General features: G+C 38.5%; 1 protein-coding gene across 1 annotated transcript in view; it reads right to left on the bottom strand.

Annotated features, from left to right (window-relative positions):
* The window catches only part of LOC127842446 (uncharacterized), a 51,846-nt gene extending 33,388 nt beyond the window's left edge, over nucleotides 1-18,458 (bottom strand). The window contains exon 1 of the mRNA XM_052371954.1: nucleotides 18,365-18,458. Coding sequence (XP_052227914.1) covers nucleotides 18,365-18,385 — 21 coding nt within the window. The 5' untranslated portion in view covers nucleotides 18,386-18,458. The remainder of the gene's footprint in view (nucleotides 1-18,364) is intronic.
* Nucleotides 18,459-24,037: the final 5,579 nt, after the last annotated feature.

Here is a 24,037-nt window from a genome sequence, read left to right as displayed (position 1 = left end):
CCAGATTGGCTTTATGTCCGATATAAGCAATTCAGAAAATTTGAGAAAATTGGCTAAGCGACTTCCATTTAATTTAAGGGGAAAGTGGGTGGAAACAGCAAGTAATTTGATTGAGTCAGGTAGAGAGCCAAATTTTCAAGATTTGTTAAAGTTTGTTAAGAGGCGAGCAACCATAGCGAACACTATGTATGGCCAGGATCTTGCTAGCGAATCGAAACATATTCATTCATTGCCAAATTCTGATGTAAATTCTGGGCACCGTGGGAAAGTTGTAACCCTATCTACCACAGCTGGGGTCAATAGCAGTATGGCACGCGCAAGCAATGATTCACGCGCTTGGCAGCCAGGGGGTTTATCGTGTGTACACTGTAGGGAAAATCACAAATTGATTAACTGCGACAAATTCAAGTCAATTGATTTAGATTCAAGGCTAGATATTATCAGGAGAAATAAAATGTGTGAAAATTGCCTGAATTTTAAGCATTTTGCAAAGTTCTGTAAGAAGGGAAGTTGCTGTGAGATAACTGGTTGTAAACAAAAACACCATACTTTGTTGCATAGACCCGTTGCTAGTGTATGTAAAAAAGCAGACGATAGTTTAGGACATAGTAATTGTTGCACTCAGTCTAGTGACCTTAAGCAGAAGAAGGTTTGCTTACGAATAGTTCCTGTTATTGTAAAATATAACTCCCGTCAGGTAGAAACGTATGCCTTATTAGATGAAGGTAGTGATATTACATTGTGTAGTAGCAGTTTGATAAGGAAATTAGGTGCTAAAGGTGCCTATCGTGAGTTTACAATTACGACTGTAAATCAGTCTACACAGCGTAGGACTGGTATAGAGGTGAACTTAAAGGTAATTTCTCTTGATGGAAATGAAACCATAGACTTAAGTAGAGCATGGTCTGTAGAAAAATTACCTATCTTTCTCGAGTCACTTCCCACTGGATCGGAGATCAGTAAGTGGTCACATTTAGCAGGAATTGACTTGCCAAAGGTCAGTGCTGGGCAAGTGGAGTTACTTATAGGAAGTGACACACCTGAGGCCTTCTGGGTAGAGGAGGAGAGAAGGGGTAGGAGAGGGGAGCCGTATGCGATACGGTCAATTCTGGGATGGAGCATCATCGGCCCCACAGGTAAGACTTCGTCTTCCGTATGTAATGTGCATTTTCAACAATCAGTTTCAGATATTAATAGTCAAATAAAACGATTGTGGAATACAGACTTTCCTGACTGCAGATTGGATAATCGACAAGGAATGTCACAAGAAGATCGCCGTGCGTTGTCTGTGATGGTAAGTACAACCGAACGTGAAGGTGATCACTACAAACTCGCACTACCTTGGCGAAACGAAAAGGTAAGTTTGCCAAATAACAAGACACTAGTTGTTAAATGTTTAGAACAATTAAAACGTAAACTGTTGAATGATGCAAATTTGCAGGCTCTTTACAGTAAAACCATGGAAGGTTACATCGCAAATGGGCATGCACAGCGTGTGAGGGACACCAATGAGAGCAACGCGAGTAAAGTGTGGTACCTTCCACATCACCCGGTATGCAGTCCGAGTAAGCCTGGGAAGGTTAGAATAGTGTTCGACTGTGCAGCGAAATATCAAGGTATGTCGCTGAATGATAACCTCTTGCAGGGTCCGGACCTTGTGAACAGTCTGGTGGGCGTGCTCATTAGGTTTCGTGAGCAACCGATAGCGCTAACTGCAGATATCGAGGCCATGTTCCACCAAGTGAAGGTGAGAGACACAGACAGGAACGCATTGAGATTTTCTTTGGTGGCCTGGCGGCGATATGGAGCAGCCACCTGGTGAGTATTGTATGACTGTCCATTTGTTTAGTGCAACGTCCTCACCCAGCTGTGCAGCGTACAGTCTGAGGTGCACAGCAAGAGAGAATGCTGACAGATTCAGTCCAGAAGCCGTAAAGACGGTAGAAAGAAACTTCTATGTCGATGACCTTTTGAAGTCAGTAGCAGATATTCAGGTAGGTAAAGATTTGTCTCCTCAACTGACAGAATTATTGTCGAAAGGGGGGTTTAAGTTGACAAAGTGGATTTCAAATAGTAATAGGGTTCTCGACACCATTCCCGAATCTGACAGGGCAGTTCAGTGCACAAAAGTTGACCTTGAAAAACAGTTTGAGCGTGCTCTTGGGTTGCAGTGGTATGTAGAAAAGGATGCATTCATATTTGATGTTGATCTTCCTGACAAATGTCACACTCGTCGTGGCATACTTTCGGTAGCTAGTTCGTTGTATGACCCACTTGGACTTGTGGCACCTGTTACTCTGATCCCAAAGCTGGCTTAACAGAATGCTTGCCGACAAAAGCTACAGTGGGATGAGAAGATGTCGTCCACGGACATTGATAAGTGGACCCAGTGGCTGGATTGTTTACCTGCATTGTCACAGGTAAGTACATATAGATGTTTTCAGCCAAAAGGAGTAGATGACTCTTGGGCAAAGGTAGAGTTACATATGTTCTGTGACGCATCCGAGCAAGCGTACGGTGCAGCCGTATATATTAAGATATACGATGCCATCGGTAGCTGCAAATGCAGTCTTGTTATGGGCAAGTCTAGGCTAGCACCCATTAAAGCAATGTCGATACCAAGATTAGAGCTAGCTGCAGCAGTCGTAGCTGTAAAGTTATATCAGTTTGCATCACAAGAATTGGATTTAAAGGTTGATAACAAGTATTTTTGGACAGACTCAATGATAGTGTTAGGATACATTAGGAATGAGTCTAGACGTTTTAAGACATTCGCAGCGATCCATGATGTAACCACGCCAAATGACTGGAGGTATGTTCCGACTGAAATGAATCCCGCTGACTTAGCGTCTAGGGGATTATTTCCATATGAGATAGAAAAACTCAACATTTGGCTGAACGGACCGGATTTCCTGCAGAAAGGTAAGTCCGACTGGCCAACAATACCACGACCAGCAGCCAGTCTATCTGACGATACTGAGGTAAAGCAGGACCGTTATGCGCACGCGACACAGTTGAAACCCGAAACCGGGCTTGAAAACCTGTTGACAAAGCATTCAGACTGGTTTAAGCTGCAGCGTTCGGTAGCCTGGCTTCTCAGATTCAAGGCATATCTCATTCAGAAATATTTACCACAGAAAGAGAATGTCTGCTTAAAGGTAAAGCACTTGACGGTAAGCGAAATTAGGGCCGCGACAAATGCTATTTTGTCACTTGTACAAAGTGATGAGTATAGCAGCGAGATTATTAGTGTTGTGAAATCAGGACGGGTTCTAGAGAAAAGTTCGATGGCAAAGTTAAGTCCGCTTTTCACAGATAATTTGCTTAGAGTGGGCGGTCGTCTTGAGAACGCTGACTTGCGCAGTGATACTAAGCATCAAATAATTTTGCCAGGTAACAACCACGTTACACGGATCCTTATCAAGGCATACCATGAAACAAACGCTCACATGGGTGCTCATCATATTTTGTCGTTGATGCGACAAAAGTATTGGGTATTGCCAGGTCTTAAGACGATTAAGTATGTTTTGAACAAATGCATGATTTGTAAGAGACAAAAACAACGTCCTGAATCACAACAAATGGGTCAACTTCCAGTTGAAAGACTGGAGCCGGACAAACCACCGTTTACGTACGTCGGTGTAGACTTCTTTGGACCAATGTACGTCAAATCCGGCAGGAGGCAACTGAAAAGGTATGGTTGTTTATTTACATGTTTGTGCACGAGAGCTGTTCACATAGAGATAACGCACAGTCTTAACACTGATTCGTTCATATGTGCCATGCAACGATTTGTTAGTCGTCGAGGCCATCCAGAAAGGGTTTACAGTGACAATGGCACAAATCTAACGGCTGGCGAAAAGGAGCTACGTGAGTCCATGCATGAATGGAATCAGAGCCGAATTTCGAGGCATTTGCAACAAAGGGAAATTGCATGGCACTTTAATCCTCCATACGCAAGCCACATGGGCGGGGTTTGGGAGAGGTTGGTACGCTCTTTCAAAAACGCATTAAAATCTGTAGTACGCGAACAACTGCTGGGCGACGAGGCGCTGTCAACTCTCTGCACGTAAGTAGAAAAGATTTTGAATGACAGACCGATTACACAGGTAAGTGATGATCCCCGTGATCCAGAACCGTTGTCGCCGAACAAAATTCTGCTACTTCGCCCGAATAGGTGTTTTCCTCCAGGTTTATTTGAGAAGGGCGATAACTATTGTCGGCGATGGTGGAGACAAGTTCAGTACTTGGCAAACATGTTCTGGAGACGCTGGCTTAAGGAGTATCTACCGAATTTACAGGTACGCCAAAAATGGCATAACAGTCGGCAAAATATAGAAGTAAATGATCTTGTTCTAGTATGCGACGAGACCACGACTCGTGGTCATTGGCCTTTAGGACTTGTAGTAGAGGTGAGTTAGGGAAGAGACAGTCTTGTGCGGTCATGCAGAGTTAGAGTAAACGGTACGGAAAAGGTTCGTCCGATTACCAAATTGTGCGTGTTAGAGCACAACGTAGCTTAGAATCATAAGCAAACAATGCATAAAGAATAGGTTCGGATGTTTATAGTTTGTATCATTTAGTATAGTAGTAGGACCTTAATATTGTTGTTGTTGTTGTGTTGTTTTTTTTAAGTCTAGTTTGCTGATGTAGTTGGATATAAATGTACTCGTACATGTTATTAGTAAGGTGTAAGGTTTTGAGTTCGTGCCTAGTCTTTGAGGTCAATTTAAGTAGTTAAATGAACTTCTGTGGAAGGTTCATTGGGTGGCGGTGTTGCAAACTAGCACCATTGTTCAAAATAGCAGAATGATGATTAAACAATAACGGTGTTGCGGGACTGGGAGGGTCGACCACCCATATACTTTAATTGTTATGTCACATCTAATACTTGTCAATTCTTTGAAGTTTCGACACTCCGAATATGGTCATCGCATTTCCGGAACTCCAAATTTGGTAAAAGATATATTTAGACCGGTTGATATGGCAATATTCTATATTTTCATTGGTTTACCTTTATGAATATTAATTAATGTATGTAAATTTTTGCTGAACGTTCTCTTAGAAATCGCCCAAAGCATCAGTTTGGGAAAAGGCTCTGAAACAAGTGGGTCGTATTGTTTGAATTTGTGTACGTTTTGGGGGAATTTGGCATTGTTCAGTAAGTTTTATTTGTATTTTGTGTGTGTGTGTCTTGTTTTTCAGTATTGTATTGAGCTTATTTTACAAATAAGTTACAATGTACTTTTTTATGGATTATTGTTCAAGTTTTGAAGTCTCCTAGAAGTGTATTCATATTTATAAGTAAACCTTATTTTGTATGAATAGAAGTTAAGTTTATTTTCAGAATGTGTAATTGATATTAATTGTTCATTTATATGTGTTAAGATCACAAGCATGGTATGTGTTTCTTTTCCTTTTGTTATATCTTTATAATATTGTTTATTTCAGATAACCGCAATCTTAATCGTAATCGTAAAGGCAAACGTTGTTTGAATTGATGTTGAATGATGAAGAATGATTAAACGATGTATGAACTGTAATGCGCGTTATTGAGTCTTTTAACCCTTAAACGTATATCAGGCCGACTTGCATGTGGCAACTGTTTGAAAGCAAGTCGAGGCCGTGACTTTTCGCAGTAAGTGCGAAACATACATTGTATATAATGAGCTGTTATAACAATCAAAATGTATTCATACGTACTAAATTCGAGAGGGCAAATATTTTGATATCAGTTGTATCTTGGACGTAAGGCGTTGCTTTTTGTATGTGTCCTTTGAATGGTTTTGGCTTCAGGTACTTATGGTCCTTTTATTTACCAAGAGCCTCATTAAAGCACGCACGATTGCCAGGAGAAACGTGTTAATCGGCGAGTTTGAGTAGCTAATTGACACGAGCACCTCTTTCAAAGGTGTAATTAATTGACGCGATTCACTGTTAGCTATTTACATTTGTTAACGCTTGAAATTGCCGGCCGGTTTGTGTGATTTAATTGAAAATTTAACGTTGTTGTTTGTTTGAATATCAAATAATGACTTTGTTCGTTACTCGAGCTAAATGCCTGCTCTAGCAAATTATATCAATAAATCGTTGATAATCTCTTAACAAAAGGTGACATTATTATTACCAACCGATTTGTAATTTTGTTTTATTTCCCCCACAAGATGAAACGACTTATTGGAAAGGTCAAATTAAGTACATTTGTAAATGAAATTAAAGCGCGCATTGCAATAATAAAGGTGTAAGAAAATTATTCTGATTACCTTAATAAATTATTTTTAAGGGAAAGAATTATTATAAAATCATTTGAAATGAAATATTTGCTACTTCAAGCTGTATAATCACCACAATCGTCATCATAATGATCATCATCATCGTCGTCGTCATCTCGATCGTCGCGGTGATAACTATTATCATCATTATTAGTATTATCATTAGTATCATCATTAGCATTATTGTTGATGTTGTTGTTATTACTGTTAATTATTTAACACCTACTGGTTCCAAATCTAATCTTGTTCTTTATTTATAGACAATATATTGTTTAAATAACCATTTCGTTACTGACCCTCTACTTGAGACTCTTCACATAACAACCACGTTCCCACGTGATCTTCTATGATTTATCGTATATACTACTCTTTGTTTGATATTTGTGTAATGATTTATCGTATACTGTATACTACTGTTTGTTTGATATTTGTGTAATAATTTATCGTATATACTATTGTTTGTTTGATGTGTGTTAAGAAAAAAATATATTAGTCGTACATTTTATATTGACCCATCTGTGTATAAATTCCACGTGTTATTAGTGTCCAGTGATAGATTAGTAATTTCAAAAGTTTGTAAATATATCAAAGAAGCTTTAGTCATAAGAAATACATTACTAAATAATATTGTTTGATAGATTTCATCACCCCTCGATAGAACTTACGTGTTCTTGACATATATTGTGTTTATTTGTTTTTGTATTTTGTAATTGATTTTTATGTTACATAATGTTATGCTGTTACTCGTATTCACGTGACGGAAAATAATTTGTATATTTGAGTTAAAGACCATGTACTGTTGTATAAGTCTGAATAAACTATCTGTCTGTCTATCTGTCTGTCTGTGTAATTCTCTGATAAATAAGCTCAAAAGTTATTTCAAAATGCCACTGTTTTGTAACCTGTGAAAACGAATAAAGTACTGTTCTGTTCTGTTCTGCAATATTACATATCGTGACTATTAATAGAATCAATTTGACATCGCGAGCAGACCGTTATTTGTGTTTGGCTTACAAAAATGATTATCGCCAAATCAATGATTTCGATGCAAAACATATATAAAGAAAATCAAAATAGCCAAGTATATTGTACAGAGCAATTTGATGTTATTTACTTCATATAGAAAAGAATACTAATTTATATAGAAAAGATGATAGCTTTCGATATCAAACAGACACCAATGGTGTATTCTTGGTCTGCGAAATTGATACGCGAGACTCAAGTTACTTTATAAACCATACTTTACGTTAATCTGAAACCGTGTAAGCATTATATTCACTTCTAAAGCACTCGATCAAAATCTATCGTGAGATCAGGTTCATTTGAAATGTGTAATACAATGCGCGTTCAATAAAGGGATACATAAAATATTGCTCAGAAACATTAGCATTCCTGGAAACAAACTGATAAGATAAAATTATAACACTTTTTATGACCGTAATATTATCCAATTTCTTGCGAATTTCAATAATTTTTCAGCAGAAAATCGAACACGATGTAGCATGAAATATTATACCTTGATACATTAAGGCATATTTATTCCATAAAGGATTACGTAATAATATAAATAACAAAAAACGTGTGCGTATTCTAAAAAGGCGGTTATTCTTATCGTATATCAGTTTTACCACTAGCATTAAGTCATCGCAACTAACTTCGAATGAATGTAACAGCAGTCTTAATTACTATTTTATTTCAAAGTTAATCCCCCGAGTACCTTGTTGGAAAATTAGAATATCACAATTTTATACAATGAATACCTAATTAATCAAAACAAAACAAAAAACACATTGAATATATTTCAGCGAAAATAAAATGCCTGCCTAGAAAATAAAACTACTATTAAAAAAAGAAATGTTCGTGATGTAATAATTGTTTCAAACAGGAGTGCATGGACTTTCCTTGTTCTCGCATAATAAAGCGCGGAAAGACATCATGCACATCGACATACACACGGGACTTAAGATTAAACTTGGCATTAAAGACATAGAATTTTATTTATCGTTGTTTTTCCGCCATTTACAACGAGTATGAGTTCTGATGTGTAGGGATTACTCCAAGAAATTGTTAGCAAGCGTGCGTGAGTACTATCCGAGATTAATAACAAAGATTAGTATTTTGTGTGTGTTTTTTTTACAATAATAAGTGACAATTCGGACAAAATAGTCTGATATTATTTTATATAAAAAAAAGCTTTGCATATAAATTTAAAACTGTATAATCATTTTGTAAATGAGATGTTTTTTCAATTAATTTAAAAAGTTGTCTACACACTCAAGTATAGTGAATTTTAAATGTTTCATACATAAATATATCTTTTTGCGCAAAATTTGTTGGGGTTGATGGTTGGTTAATTTGTTAGACATTTGTAAAAAAAAATGCACGCGTGTTATACTTTCATGTAGTTACTTTGATTTGTTTACTGTTGCTAAATAAGTTTGCTAGCCATGTTGGAGGACTGACAAGAAAGTAATTAAACATTAAATTACAGACCATCTTGTAATAATAATATTAACTTTTATTAAAGCAATTATCCTTGAATTTCTTATTGAATTAATTTGCGAAAAACAGGCATTCAGTCCGAGTATAAGTAATTATTTGGCTCAAAGCAAAGCAACAATGTTAATTTTAAAATAAACCCCAACCACCCGTACATTCGTTAACACCTGAGTCAAGTGCAAACACCTAACAATGACTCGCGCGAATTCATTTCGCCGATGAAAGGTGTTCTCATGTAAATAAGCTACTCAAACTCAACTGTCTGCTAACGACCATGCATTCATTAATGAATCTCTTATAAATAAAGCAAACATTAAGGACCTACAATAAAACATCATTTCAAGTAAGTCCAATTAGAAAAAATACTTCCAAGAAACAACCGATTCGCACAATCTCGGATTCAGTAAGTATGTGTACATACATTTTGTTACAACAGATCGTTATAAAATAAAATATGTGTACATTGTACACCTGTTGAATATTACCTTATATTATAAGATGCATTATTTACATTTCAAAAGCGACATGTTTTGTTCAAACATAAGTAAATACAACGACTATTTGTTATAACTTGTAAGTGTCTAAGAATTAAGTACGGGAACTCAACGCGTCTATGTGTAGACATTCAGGAAATGGTTAACTTTTAATGATTAGGTTGTTTTTGTTCCTTAAGTATTATACTACGAAGCATTTCTTTATCAATATATTATATTTTTCAGACGCCGTATACAACGATGACTACTATATACGTCACGATCTTTGGCATCGTCGTTCCCTGTGACGTCACAAAAACAACTACGTGCTATGACGTCATCCGCTTGTTGACGTCGAGCAGCAGAAAACGTGACTTTGCGATGTTCGAGTCGACCAGTGAGAAAGAGAAACTGCTTCCGATGGAGTCGCCGGTGCTCAAGGTTATGACGTCATGGGGCGCCGAGGGTTACATGAAATTGTTGGTGATCCGACCAGTGGATACGCTTACCTGCAGACTTGCAAGCATGTCTCGTGCGCAGAGAAAGCTTTATCGTCTTGTCCGTGATGAGAAGTCGTCTACAAGACGCGTTTGTACCGGCCTTCGCCAGGAGGCCGACGGAGAGTCTGTCATAGGAAAATCATGCCCCACAAATGACAGTAAGCCTGACGAAGTTCGTGGAAAGCTGGGCATAATGAGTCGCTTTTTTCTTGACATCGACTTGTACAACGGGTGGTCCAATTCGCGACTGGATGCCGTGCAAGACGCGAATGAAAACTAGGCTTTGACAAAGGAACTCAGGACATATGGTGACGGCAAGGAGATGGAGTATGAGGCAGGATCGAAGCAGGAAAGGAAGTTCGTCACTTGTAGGGACTCAGATGAAGATGAACTTAGTGACTGTGGATCCAACGTAAGTGAGTTAAACAAGTGCTTCATAGCCAGTTTCAACGGCACTTGCGCCGCGGACTTTCACTAGGAGCATGGTCTGAGCGCTGGAGAGAAACGTGATATGGGACCGAGAGGTGGCGTCCTGTCGCCGCGATAGAGTTCTCTGATATGAGGAGGCAGTCTGGTCTATTTTCCTTTACTCGTTCACGAAGCCCGGAAGTAACGAATGGATGACTGTAACATGACTGAGTGACTGTCATACTGAAACTTTGTCATTTTGTTATTGTTTGTTGTTATTGTAACGAATAAATGAGACACAAGTTATAAGTTGTTGTTTTTTAATTATATGTTATGCTTTTATTTCCGCTTTCGGCACTTCGTGTAATAAAGAGGACCTTTATGAACTAACAAGAACTTGATCGACAATAAGGAACAAGGCCTGAAAGTTAAAATGTTGAAGCTTAAAAGTGAGAACATCTGAGGACAAGACGGACAGACAAACAGACGAACAGACGTCCTTTATGTATTGAGTATGACCCCATTTACTTCACAAGTAAGGATAGTATACAAATTTAACAGATCGTATTGATAAATACTTGAAAATCAATTTGTTAATAATGATCTTTTCCAATTAATTTCACTTCAAATTCAGCAGACCAATAAATTAACTTATAATATGTTATAAATTTTAATACCAAATTAATAAATAAAGATCTTTTTCATAAATGAATACATGTTCATTTAATGCTGGATGAAAAATTCGCGAATAATCAATTTTCTCACAAGCCTAACTATGGACTTCTTTTTCAACTTTCAAATTTAAATGTCACCCCAAATGAATTCCAATCATCAACAATCAATCACTTTCGTCATAGTTGACTTCCGGGGGAACGCCGTGACGGATGAAGAAACACCGAAAGGCAGAGTAGGCTCGGTTGCGGTAGTCACGTGTCGATCTCCTTGGTAACTGCAGAACACGACATGACGTCAATTCTGACGGCACCATTTCTGTCACCCGTATTCAATATGCCATGGTAAATGCCATTTGCGTGTGCGCTGTGTTACGGCGAATTTTTGGCGGAGTGCTTCCAGTGCAGGTGACCGGAAGTGTGTCCCAGCTCGGCCGCCAGCAACTCTCCGTGAGCCCGTCGCCGAACATGGCATATCTATTTGTAAATACCATGATATTAATAAATAAAAACTTTTTTCATAAATTATGCGTGTTTGCGATCGCTTGGCCGGATGGAAGTAAAGGGCGGTGTTTTCGATCGTATTGACCGGATGGAAGTAAAGGCTGGTGTTTGCGATCGTATTGACCGGATGAACGTAAAGGCTGGTGTTTGCGATCGTATTGACCGGATGGACGTAAAGGCTGGTGTTTGCGATTGTATTGACCGGATGGAAGTAAAGGCTGGTGTTTTCGGTCGTATTGACCGGATGGACGTAAAGGCTGGTGTTTGCGATCGTATTGACCGTATGGAAGTAAAGGCTGGTGTTTTCGATCGTATTGACCGGATGGACGTAAAGGCTGGTGTTTGCGATCGTATTGACCGGATGGACGTAAAGGCTGGTGTTTTCGATCGTATTGACCGGATGGAAGTAAAGGCTGGTGTTTGCGATCGTATTGACCGGATGGAAGTAAAGGCTGGTGTTTGCGATCGTTTTGACCGGATGGAAGTAAAGGCTGGTGTTTGCGATCGTATTGACCGGATGGAAGTAAAGGCTGTTTTTTGCGATCGTATTGACCGGATGGACGTAAAGGCTGGTGTTTGCGATCGTATTGATCGGATGGACGTAAAGGCTGGTGATTGCGATCGTATTGACCGGATGGAAGTAAAGGCTGATGATTGCGATCGTATTGACCGGATGGACTTAAAGGCTGGTGTTTGCGATCGTATTGACCGGATGGAAGTAAAGGCTGGTGATTGCGATCGTATTGACCGGGTGGAAGTAATGACTGGTGTAAACTACCTTGCTGAGCGGATTGTGTTGACTGGATGTACGGAAGGAGTTTAGCGGAAGTGATTTAAGCTGATACTGACCGGAAGTATGGAATGAGCAAAGTGGGCATGGAAACGGAGGCTGGTAAAATATGGTACTGATTGGATGTAAGGGAGCTGTAGCGGATGTACCGATGGAGTACAGCGGAAGTAGTAGCAAAGACTAATCTAAGGACATGTTACGGGCCAGCGTCGAAACGGATTGACCATTTATTACAGTTTCACGTGCCATTTTTATCAGTCACTGTGAGTAAACTATGCCACAGTGCTGTTGAGAATGGAATGCTTAACTGCTGAAAACGGCGTTGATGGAATTGTTGCGCAAACGACGGACATTAGAATTATCATAATTTGAGCCGCGTACTTGGGAGATGGGATTAATGAATCTGCATCTGTTGAAAATGCCGTTCCAGATTAGCCTGCGCAAGACGCCGTGGCCTAATGGATAACGGGGAGGTCGCGGGTTTGATCCCCACTGTGGGAGCGTTCTTAAGATCCCCCCAAGACACCAAGTACTGGTTCTAGGCCCAGGAAATGGACTCGAGAGCGCTTCAATAAGCCTGAGGCTTTCGATGCAATCGAGCTAAAAAAAATAGGTTTAAACTAATCAGGGACAAATAATTTCCACTTTTATGGAATTTGTATGCCCCCCTTCGAAGAAGAGACGGTATTTTGTTTTGCACATGTCGGTCGGTCGGTCCGTCCACCAAATGGTTTCCGGATGATAACTCGAGGACGCTTAAGCCTAGGATCATAAACTTCATAGGTATTTTGATCATGACTGGCAGATGACCCCTATTGATTTTCAGGTCACTAGGTTAAAGGTCAAGGTCACAGTGACTCGAAACAGTAAAATGGTTTCCGGATGATAATTCAAGAACGCTTAGGCCTAGGTACATTGATCATGACTGGCAGATGACCCCTATTGATTTTCAGGTCACTAGATCAAAGGTCAAGGTCACAGTGACCTGAAGCAGTAAAATGGTTTTTAACGATTCACATAATGGCTGCCACTATAACTGACAGCCCATTTGGGGGGGGGGGGGCAGGCGTGTTTTACAAACAGCCCTTGTTGGTTTTGGTGCACATGCTAATCAGGGACGACTCTTTTCGCACATACATTAAGCCTCATGCTCATTTGAGAATGGTACGAATTGAATGGAACAGGTAAACACATTTTGCTCTGGTTTGACTTGAGCTCTGATGAAAAACATTTCTAAATCGTAATTTCAACGAATTTGAAATTCCTTTTTATCAGAATGTGGTCTCTCGGTGACGGGCGTGCGGGCGGAATCAGACAGTCTGTTTCCGGTCAATATCTAAAGTTTGTTTTTGTTGTTAAAACATTTTATTTTAACGTATTATCTTTACATGGATACTTATATAAACCTTCTTAACCCTTTCCGACTAAGAGGCACAGTGAAAATGGCTAAGTGAAAACAACATAAAACCAGAACAGCCTGCGAGTAACTCGCAATATGTTCAGGTTTTATGCTGTGTGCTGCTCATCAGTATCAAAGGGTTGGAAATGAAGCCTTTAAAACTTGAATCTAGTAAAAAGGGTCTTTAATTAACTTTAACTTTCTAAGGGACTTTAAAGGCTTCTAAATTCGCATCTAAGTGGTAAAGGGTTAAATTAACCCATTTATGCCTAGCGTATAGAAAAAAAGGCCTTTGCAAACAGCGTAGACCCAGATGAGACGCCGCATGATGCGGCGTCTCATCAGGGTCTGCGCTGTTTGCTTAAAGGAATTTCTGTAAAAAAATATTTTAAATATAGAAATAAATATACTAGACATCCCTAATTTTGAAAATAAATTCATCCAATCTAGAAGGATGGGAGAGTCCAATAGGCTTAAATGGGTTAATACATACAAACGATGTACACGCGATAAGTCGGAAATGGGTTACATGGGGAACATTACACGCTTCAGCACTAGTTAGGAAGTTCACTAATTATCTCTTACACTTTACCACCGATTAAATGTCTGCTGTTGTTTTTAAAATATGCATATTATTTAGAAATTAAGAAACACAAGACAGTGCGGGGGCATTTACATCAAATTGATAATGAATGAAGGTATATTTTAAACTTGTTTTAACTGTAGAAAGGCCACTGTTACAAAACTTAGAAATACTGAAAACTGAAGGCTTCCGGACAAAGTTATATTAGAGCATGGTAAATGTTCAGTATTACTATTTCCTCACAAATATCATAACTACAACGAAAAAGTGCGAAGCAGATTTTTTATTTTATTTTGTCAATTTACCAAAACGTGAAAAGGTCCCTTTAATTTGTGATTGATTATCTATGCACTTTATTAAAACAGGGCCCGTATTCACCAACCAATCTTAGACCTAAGTCTTAAATGAAATAGTTATGAGACGGTTTTGGTCTAGTAGTATTAAACAGTTCAGTAAGACATCAATAGTTTACTTGTAAAAATTAAACTACATAAGTTAGAACATTTTTAATAAGAAAAAACTTATAGCCTGTTCATATTCAATAGCTCATTGCATTGTCTTGGTTCGAATTCTTTTCTTTATTTCGGAAACGGAGAACGGGTTTGCGAATATATACACATCCATTTTTTGTCGCAAATTCACGGATTACGGAGCAAAATACATCAAAATTTCAGAACAAAATAGACAAATGTTTTGTTTCAATTATACAGCTAGAACAGAGCATTTTAATGTTATTAAAATTATTATTATTATTATTATTTTTATAGAGTTGAAATATTATTTTCAATGTAAAGACACAACACGAACAATTGAGATCAGAACAGAACAATACAAGCCTATATTGATTATTCTGTCTGGGTTTATGCAAATTGGGTGACAAATGTCAATGTTAATACTTGAATTGGATTTGGTTATGTTTTTTAATACCCGAACGTTGCGAAAGTTAAAAGTTTTATTAGCGAGTTTAATTGTAGAATGGTTGACAAATTTTAACAAGAGTCGTATGGGGAAATGAATAACAGCTCTGTATTATATATGTATACACACAGTTTTTAATACGTCTTTGTAATATGATGAATATTAAGACTTGCTTTCTAAACCTCTGCGCTTATTTTTGTGTAAGATTATGAGTATCTGCTCACCCATTTAGAATCCGAATTTGCAGATATGCTCAGAATAATATTTCACGTATGAACGTTATTGTTTATGATGCATTGAGTTTGATTTATAAGACGAAAACCCTTTTATATGTATACATATTTGTATGTCGCTGATAAAATTACTTAAGACAAAAATTAATTAGCCGTATATTTTATACTAACCTATCTGTATATTAATTCCACAAGTTATAAGTTTCGTGTGACGTGTAATGCATTTCTCTACTTCCTCCAAGGAACATACTTGCTCTTGAAATGTAGTGTGTTAAATTGCATTTATATTTTTAAATGATTATTGTATGCTATATAATATGATTTTGTTATACTGATTCACATGACAGAAAATAATGTGTATAATTATGTAAGAATGAAGTCGATGTTCTGTTGTATAAGTCTAAATAAACTGTCTGTCTGTGTGTCTGTCTTTGTTTCACATGTCACAAAATACACTGAACATACATGCAATGTGATAACAGTTGAGCAAATATTAAATATATAAGTACACAATTTCATGAAACATGAATGTAGTCGGAAAAACTATATTCAATAAATTGTGGGGCGGTCTTTGGAGATTTATTATCTACTTAGCTGATACAAACTATCACAGAAGAATATCAGGCTTCAATAAACGAGCTTGAAGGTTACATTTACAAAATACATAAAACAGCTGGACGTCACTAATTAGCAATAAAGTTCTGTGAAGTTATTACGAAATGCTGATGTGTAAAAAAACAACAACAAAATTTAGAATAAAAAACAACAACGACAGCATATATAAACAAGAGGGTCATAGGTCCTAAGGCGCTTACCTGCGACCGTAAGGAACTTAATTACTTTGGGATCATGACATAATGGAACAAAATGAAAGTACGTCATTAAACATTCACATCTAATTTTTATGTTAATTTTTTTCGGCTGAGATATCGTTAGAGCAAATATTCTGATCAATATCCACAAGTGTTAAGAAGCTTTTTCTTTCGTCGGTCGGTCAATTTATCGATTATGGAACGGTCTATTGATAAGTTAAAATTCAGTAAAGAAGGAGCAAGCGTTTTCAACCCGTTCGGGTAATCTACATTGACCAGTAATATGTTGTTATTGCGGCGACTAAAGACAATATAAAGACAAAAGAACAACAACAACGAAAATAAAAATCAGAAAGGCAACACCATTTAAAAGAGAATATACATGTAAAGGCACTACAATAAAAGTTCCGAAAACCACTTCTGTACTATGTACTTCGACCAATAACAATTCAGATGTATTTAGTTATGTCTACAGAAAATTCTGTTTTTAAAGTACCGCAATAGTTGTCACGAAATAATAAAATAATAAAACATGACAGAACGGTAAGCAATAATCAGGATAAAACATAATTCATGTTTAAATTTTCAAAATAAGTTATTGAATACCCATTAATTTATTGAAGTTTACCCATAAGAATAATATAAGTAATTGTATGAGGCATATGGTATATAGAACAATAACATTTATTATTATATCATTATATTTTCATGAAAGTATTTTTGTTTGTAAACAAATGTGCGATAAACGAGCTCCTTAATAAACCCTACCATTGCGACTAAGTGAGTTTATTCAGAATTCTATATAATTGTGTTGATAAATACGATTATCATTTTACAATTCTATAAATCCCGGGGCACGCGATAAAAAGTAATCAATGAGGAGTATTTTATTTAACGTGTGTAACGATATGCGTTTAATGAAAACAACAACACCGGATGACATAATATAGCGTTCAGAACCAAAAATATCGACGAAATTCTGCTTCTTTTCAATGATGTGCGTCAATAAACCGATGGCAGTTGTATTGGGATAATTTTTCAAATTCACGGCAACAAACATGAATCATATACAAATAAACTATGCCATTTTATAGTTTTCAATATCCTGATTTTTAACTATTTATATTTTTTCAATGCCATATACATATTTTATGTACATGTATTGTTCTTTTTTAATTGTGGTGAAAAATAACAGACCCTGATCATTAATCGGCTCGTAATGTACAAGGATTGTTAATAAAGATCCCGTTTGTTCATTCTTTATTAGCGGGAAACAGATAAACAACAATCACACATATAAACAACAATCACACATAAGAACAAAACCAACGTATTTGATATGCGTTTTAATAACATTGTGTAGCACATTTCATTATAACAATAACAACAACAACAAACAGCAACAAATACAGCAAACAAATTTAAGAACTCATTCATATCACGTGACGTCACCCCTGTGTCATTCATATCACGTGACGTCATTCCCTGTGTAATTTATATCACGTGAAGTAACTCCTTGCGTCATTCATATCACGTGACGTCACTCCCTGTGTCATTCATATCACGTGACGTCACTCCATGTGTCATTCATATCACGTGACGTGATTCCCTGTAAGACTCTCATGGACGAGTGGACAAGATCTCCTCCCCACATCAGCTTACTTGGTCGGGGCCGCTAAGCCCTGCCTCGCACACCTACAGAACGTTCTTTTCCAGCTCTCCGACGCTGCTGCAGTCGCTGTCATTACAGAACGCGCTTTCAGCCTGTGACCAGTTGAAGTCCGCGATGCACGTGTCGTTGAAACTGGCTACGAAGCACTTGTTAAGCTCGCTAACGTATGATCCACTATCGCTAAGTCCGTCTTCATCTGAATTAACAATTGACGCGCATCCGGTCCAACTGCAATCCTGAAGCCACAGACTCCCTCTCCTTGTCGTCATCACGTATCCTCCCCAGAAGCACTTCTGTCAATGCCTTGTATGCCTCAGCGTCAAGCTCGTCATTCAGTCGCGAAGTGGACCGTCCGCTGTTAAATTTTACGTCAAGAAAAAAGCGATTCATTGTGTCCTGTTTACCAAGAACTTCGTCAGATTTACCGGCAGTTGAGGCGCAGTATTTTTCTGTTACTGCATCCCGGTGAGGGCCCGTACACATGCGTTTAGTTGACGTATTCCTTCCGTGGGTCAGGCGGTGAAGTATCCTTTGCGCACGTGACATGCTCGCCAATCTGCACGTGTGAGCGTCTACTGGTCGGATCACCAAAGACTTCCGGAACCACTCGGTGCCCCATGACGTAATAACCTTGAGCACCGACGACTTCATCGGAAGCAGTATCTCCTTCTCACTGGTCGACTCGAATATTGCATAGTCACGTTAGATGCTGTTCGAGGTCAACTTGCGGATGACGTCATAGCATGAAGTTGTCTTTGTTACGTCACAGGGAACGACGATTCCCGAGATTGTCACGTATATAGTAGTCATCGTTGTATCAGTACACGGCATCTGAAAATATACATATATTTATATTGATAACGTTATGCTTCGCAGCACTTTATTAAGTTAACATGAAAAAAAGTAAACATAACAAGTAAACCATTTTTATCTGTTACTAAAACATGTAGAAGTTTAAATGTAAAGCATCTTTAATCATAAGGTCCATCAGATAACGTGTTATGTAAATTTAAAATTATCAACTGTTATAAAAATCAAAATAAATTCATACCTACTGAATTCGAGAGGGCAAATATTTCGATATAAGGTGTATCTTGACGTAAGGCGTTGTTTTTTTCTATATGTATTCCTTTGAATGATTTTGGCTTCAGGTACTAATGGTCCTTTTATTTACTACGAGCCTCATTAAAGCACGCATGATTGTCAGAAGACAAGTGTTAATCTGCGAGTTTGAGTAGCTAATTGACGCGAGCACCTCTTTCAAAGGCGTAATTAATTGACGCGAGTCACTGTTAGCTTTTTACATTTGTTAACGTGTGAAATAGCCGGCCGGTAGGTGTGATTGAATTGATTAATTAAAACTGTGTTTTTTTTGAATATCAAAAAAGGACTTTGTTCATTACTCGAGCTAAATGCCTGCTGTAGCAAATTATTTCAATAAATCGGTGATAATCTCTTAACAAAAGGTAACCTTTTTATTACCAACCGATTTGTAATTTTAAATTATTCCTCAAGATGAAACGACTTATTGAAAAGGTAAAATTAAGTAAATGATATTAAAGCGCGCATTGCAATAATCAAGGTGTAAAAAATTATTCGGATAACCTTAATAAATTCTTAAAATAAGGATAGAATTATTTGTTGCACACGTGTTTTAATTTCATGCAGTTTTTTATCTGTTTACTTTTGTTAAATAAGTTTGCTAGCAATGGGGGAGGACTGACAAGAAAGTAATTAAACATTTAAATAACATACCATCTTGGAATAATAATATTTACTTTTATTAAAGCAATTATCCTTGAATTTATTATTGAAATAATTTGCTTAAAACAGGCATTCAGTCCGCGTATTGTACTAAGTCATTATTTCGCTTCAAGAAAAACAACAATGTTAATTTTGAAATAAACCCCAACTACCCGTACATTCGTTAACACCTGAGTCAAGTGCAAACACCTAACAATGACTCGCGCGAATTCATTTCGCCGATGAAAGGTATGCTCATGTAAATAAGCTACTCAAAGTCAACTGTCTGCTAACGACCGTGCATATATTAATGAATCTCTTATAAATGAAGCAAACATTAAGGACCTACAATAAAACATCATTTCAAGTAAGTCCAATTACAAAAAATACTTCCAAGAAACAACCGATTCGCACAATCTCTGATTCAGTAAGTATGTTTACATACATATTGTTACAACAGTTCGTTATAAAATAAAATAAAATATGTGTAAATCTACATTGTAAACTTGTTGAATATTATCTTATATTATAAGATGCATAATTTACATTTCAAAAGCGACCTGTTTTGTTGTAACAACGACTATTTGTTATAAGTGTCTAAGAATTGAGTACGGGGACTCAACGCGTCTATGTGTAGACATTCAGGAAATGGTTAACTTTTAATGATTAGGTTGTTTTTGTTCCTTAAGTATTATACTACGAAGCATTTCTTTATCAATATATTATATTTTTCAGACGACGTATACAACGATGACTACTATATACGTCACGATCTTTGGCATCGTCGTTCCCTGTGACGTCACAAAAACAACTACGTGCTATGACGTCATCCGCTTGTTGACGTCGAGCAGCAGAAAACGTGACTTTGCGATGTTCGAGTCGACCAGTGAGAAAGAAAAACTGCTTCCGATGGAGTCGCCGGTGCTCAAGGTTATGACGTCATGGGGCGCCGAGGGTTACATGAAATTGTTGGTGATCCGACCAGTGGATGCGCTTACCTGCAGACTTTCAAGCATGTCTCGTGCGCAGAGAAAGATTTATCGTCTTGTCCGTGATGAGAAGTCGTCTACAAGACGCGTGTGTACCGGCCTCCGCCAGGAGGCCGACGGAGAGTCTGTCATAGGAAAATCATGCCCCACAAATTACAGTAAGCCTGACGAAGTTCGTGGAAAGCTGGACATAATGAGTCGCTTTTTTCTTGACATCGACTTGTACAACGGGTGGTCCAATTCGCGACTGGATGCCGTGCAAGACGCGAATGAAAACGAGGCTTTGACAGAGGAACTCAGGACATATGGTGACAACAAGGAGATAGAGTATGAGGCAGGATCGAAGCAGGAAAGGAAGTTCGTCACTTGTAGGGACTCAGATGAAGATGAACTTAGTGACTGTGGATCCAACGTAAGTGAGTTAAACAAGTGCTTCATAGCCAGTTTCAACGGCACTTGCGCCGCGGACTTTCACTAGGAGCATTGTCTGAGCGCTGGAGAGAAACGTGATATGGGACCGAGAGATGGCGTCCTGTCGCCGCGATAGAGTTCTCTGATATGTGGAGGCGGTCTGGTTTTTTTTCCTTTACTCGTTCACGAAGCCCGGAAGTAACGAAGGGATGACTGTAACATGACTGAGTGACTGTCATACTGAAACTTTGTCATTTTGTTATTGTTTGTTGTTATTGTAACGAATAAATGGGCCACAAGTTATAAGTTGTTTTTTTTTTAATTATATGTTATGCTTGTTTTTTCCGCTTTCGGCACTTCGTGTAATAAAGAGGACCTTTATGAACTAACAAGAACTTGATCGACAATAAGGAACAAGAACTGGAAGTTAAAATATTGAAGCTTAAAAGTTGGAACATCTGAGGGAAAGACGGAAAGACGGACAGACGAACAGACGTCCTTTATGTATTGAGTATGACCCCATTTACTTCACAAGTAAGGATAGTATACAAATTTAACAGATCGTATTGATAAATACTTGAAAATCAATTTGTTAATAATGATCTTTTCCAATTAATTTCACTTCAAATTCAGCAGACCAATAAATTAACTTGTCATTATATGTTATAATATGTTATAAATTTTAATACAAAATTAATGAATAAAGAATTTTTTCATAAATGAATACATGTTAATTTAATGCTGGATGAAAAATTCGCGAATAATCAATTTTCTCACAAGCCTAACTATGAACTTCTTTTTCAACATTAAAATTAAATGCAATATTTAGTTTTGAAACATGACATGTCAGCAACAAAAATCATGAAAAATCCTAAAAAAATAAAGATAAATAGCTTTCACACGAAATACATGTATATCAGTCACCCCAAATGAATCCCAATCATCAACAATCAATCACTGTCGTCATAGTTGACTTCCGGGGAAACGCCGTGACGGATAAAGAAACACCGAAAGGCAGAGTAGGCTCGGTTGCGGTAGTCACGTGTCGATTTCCTTGGTAACTGCAGAACACGACATGACGTCAATTCTGACGGCACCATTTCTGTCACCCGTATTCAATATGCCATGGTAAATGTCATTTGCGTGTGCGCTGTGTTACGGCGAATTCTTGGCGGAGTGCTTCCAATGCAGGTGACCGGAAGTGTGTCCCAGCTCGGTCGCCAGCAACTCTCCGTGAGCCCGTCGCCGAACATGGCACTTACTAGTATATCAATATGTAAATACCATGATATTGATAAATTAAAACTTTTTTCATAAATTATGCGTGTTTGCCATCGCTTGGCCGGATGGAAGTAAAGGGCGGTGTTTTCGATCGTATTGACCGGATGGAACTAAAGCCTGGTGTTTGCGATTGTATTGACCGGATGGACGTAAAGGTTGGTGTTTGCGATCGTATTGACCGGATGGACGTACAGGCTGGTATTTGCGATTGTATTGACCGGATGGAAGTAAAGGCTGGTGTTTGCGGTCGTATTGACCGGATGGACGTAAAGGCTGGTGTTTGCGATCGTATTGACCGTATGGAAGTAAAGGCTGGTGTTTGCGATTGTATTGACCGGATGGACGTAAAGGCTGGTGTTTGCGAGCGTATTGACCGGATGGACGTTAAGGCTGGTGTTTGCGATCGTATTGACCGGATGAACGTAAAGGCTGGTGTTTGCGATCGTATTGACCGGATGGACGTAAAGGCTGGTGTTTGCGATCGTGTTGACCGGATTGACGTAAAGGCAGGTGATTGCGATCGTATTGACCGGATGGAAGTAAAGGCTGATGATTGCGATCGTATTTACCGGATGGACGTAAAGGCTGGTGTTTGCGATCGTATTGACCGGATGGAAGTAAAGGCTGGTGATTGCGATCGTATTGACCGGACGGAAGTAATGACTGGTGTAAACTACTTTACTGAGCGGATTGTGTTGACTGGATGTACGGAAGGAGTTTAGCAGAAGTGATTTAAGCTGATAATGACCGGAAGTATGGAATGAGCAAAGTGGGCATGGAAACGGAGGCTGGTAAAATATGGTACTGATTGGATGTAAGGGAGCTGTAGCGGATGTACCGATGGAGTACAGCGGAAGTAGTAGCAAAGACTAATCGAAGGACATGTTACGGGCCAGCGTCAAAACGGATTGACCATTTACTACAGTTTCACGTGCAATTTTTATCAGTCACTGTAAGTAAACTATGCCACAGTGCTGTTGAGAATGGAATGCTTAACTGCTGAAAACGGCGTTGATGGAATTGTTGCGCAAACGACGGACATTAGAATTATCATAATTTGAGCCGCGTTCTTGGGAGATGGGATTAATGAATCTGCATCTGCGGAAAATGCCGTTCCAGATTAGCCTGCGCAAGACGCCGTGGCCTAATGGATAACGGGGAGGTCGCGGGTTTGATCCGCACTGTGGGAGCGTTCTTAAGATCCCCTCAAGATACCAAGTACTGGTTCTAGGCCCAGGGAATGGACTCGAGAGCGCTTCAATAAGCCTGAGGCTTTCGATGCAATCGAGCTAAAATAAATAGGTTTAAACTAATCAGGGACAAATAATTTCCTGTTTTATGGAATTTTTATGCCCCCCTTCGAAGAAGAGACGGTATTTTGTTTTGCACATGTCGGTCGGTCGGTCCGTCCACCAAATGGTTTCCGGATGATAACTCGAGAACGCTTAAGCCTAGGATCATGAAACTTCATAGGTATTTTGATCATGACTGGCAGATGACCCCTATTGATTTTCAGGTCACTAGGTTAAAGGTCAAGGTCACAGTGACTCGAAACAGTAAAATGGTTTCCGGATGATAATTCAAGAACGCTTAGGCCTAGGTACATTGATCATGACTGGCAGATGACCCCTATTGATTTTCAGGTCACTAGGTCAAAGGTCAAGGTCACAGTGACCTGAAGCAGTAAAATGGTTTTTAACGATTCACATAATGGCTGCCACTATAACTGACAGCCCATTTGGGGGGGGGGGGCAGGCGTGGCGTGTTTTACAAACAGCCCTTGTTGGTTTTGGTGCACATGCTAATCAGGGACGACTTTTTTCGCACATACATTAAGCCCCATGCTCATTTGAGAATGGTACGAATTGAATGGAACAGG

This window comes from Dreissena polymorpha, chromosome 8 (assembly GCF_020536995.1).
Source record: "Dreissena polymorpha isolate Duluth1 chromosome 8, UMN_Dpol_1.0, whole genome shotgun sequence".
NCBI lineage: Eukaryota > Metazoa > Mollusca > Bivalvia > Myida > Dreissenidae > Dreissena > Dreissena polymorpha.
This window is presented reverse-complemented; position numbering and strand designations above follow the sequence as displayed.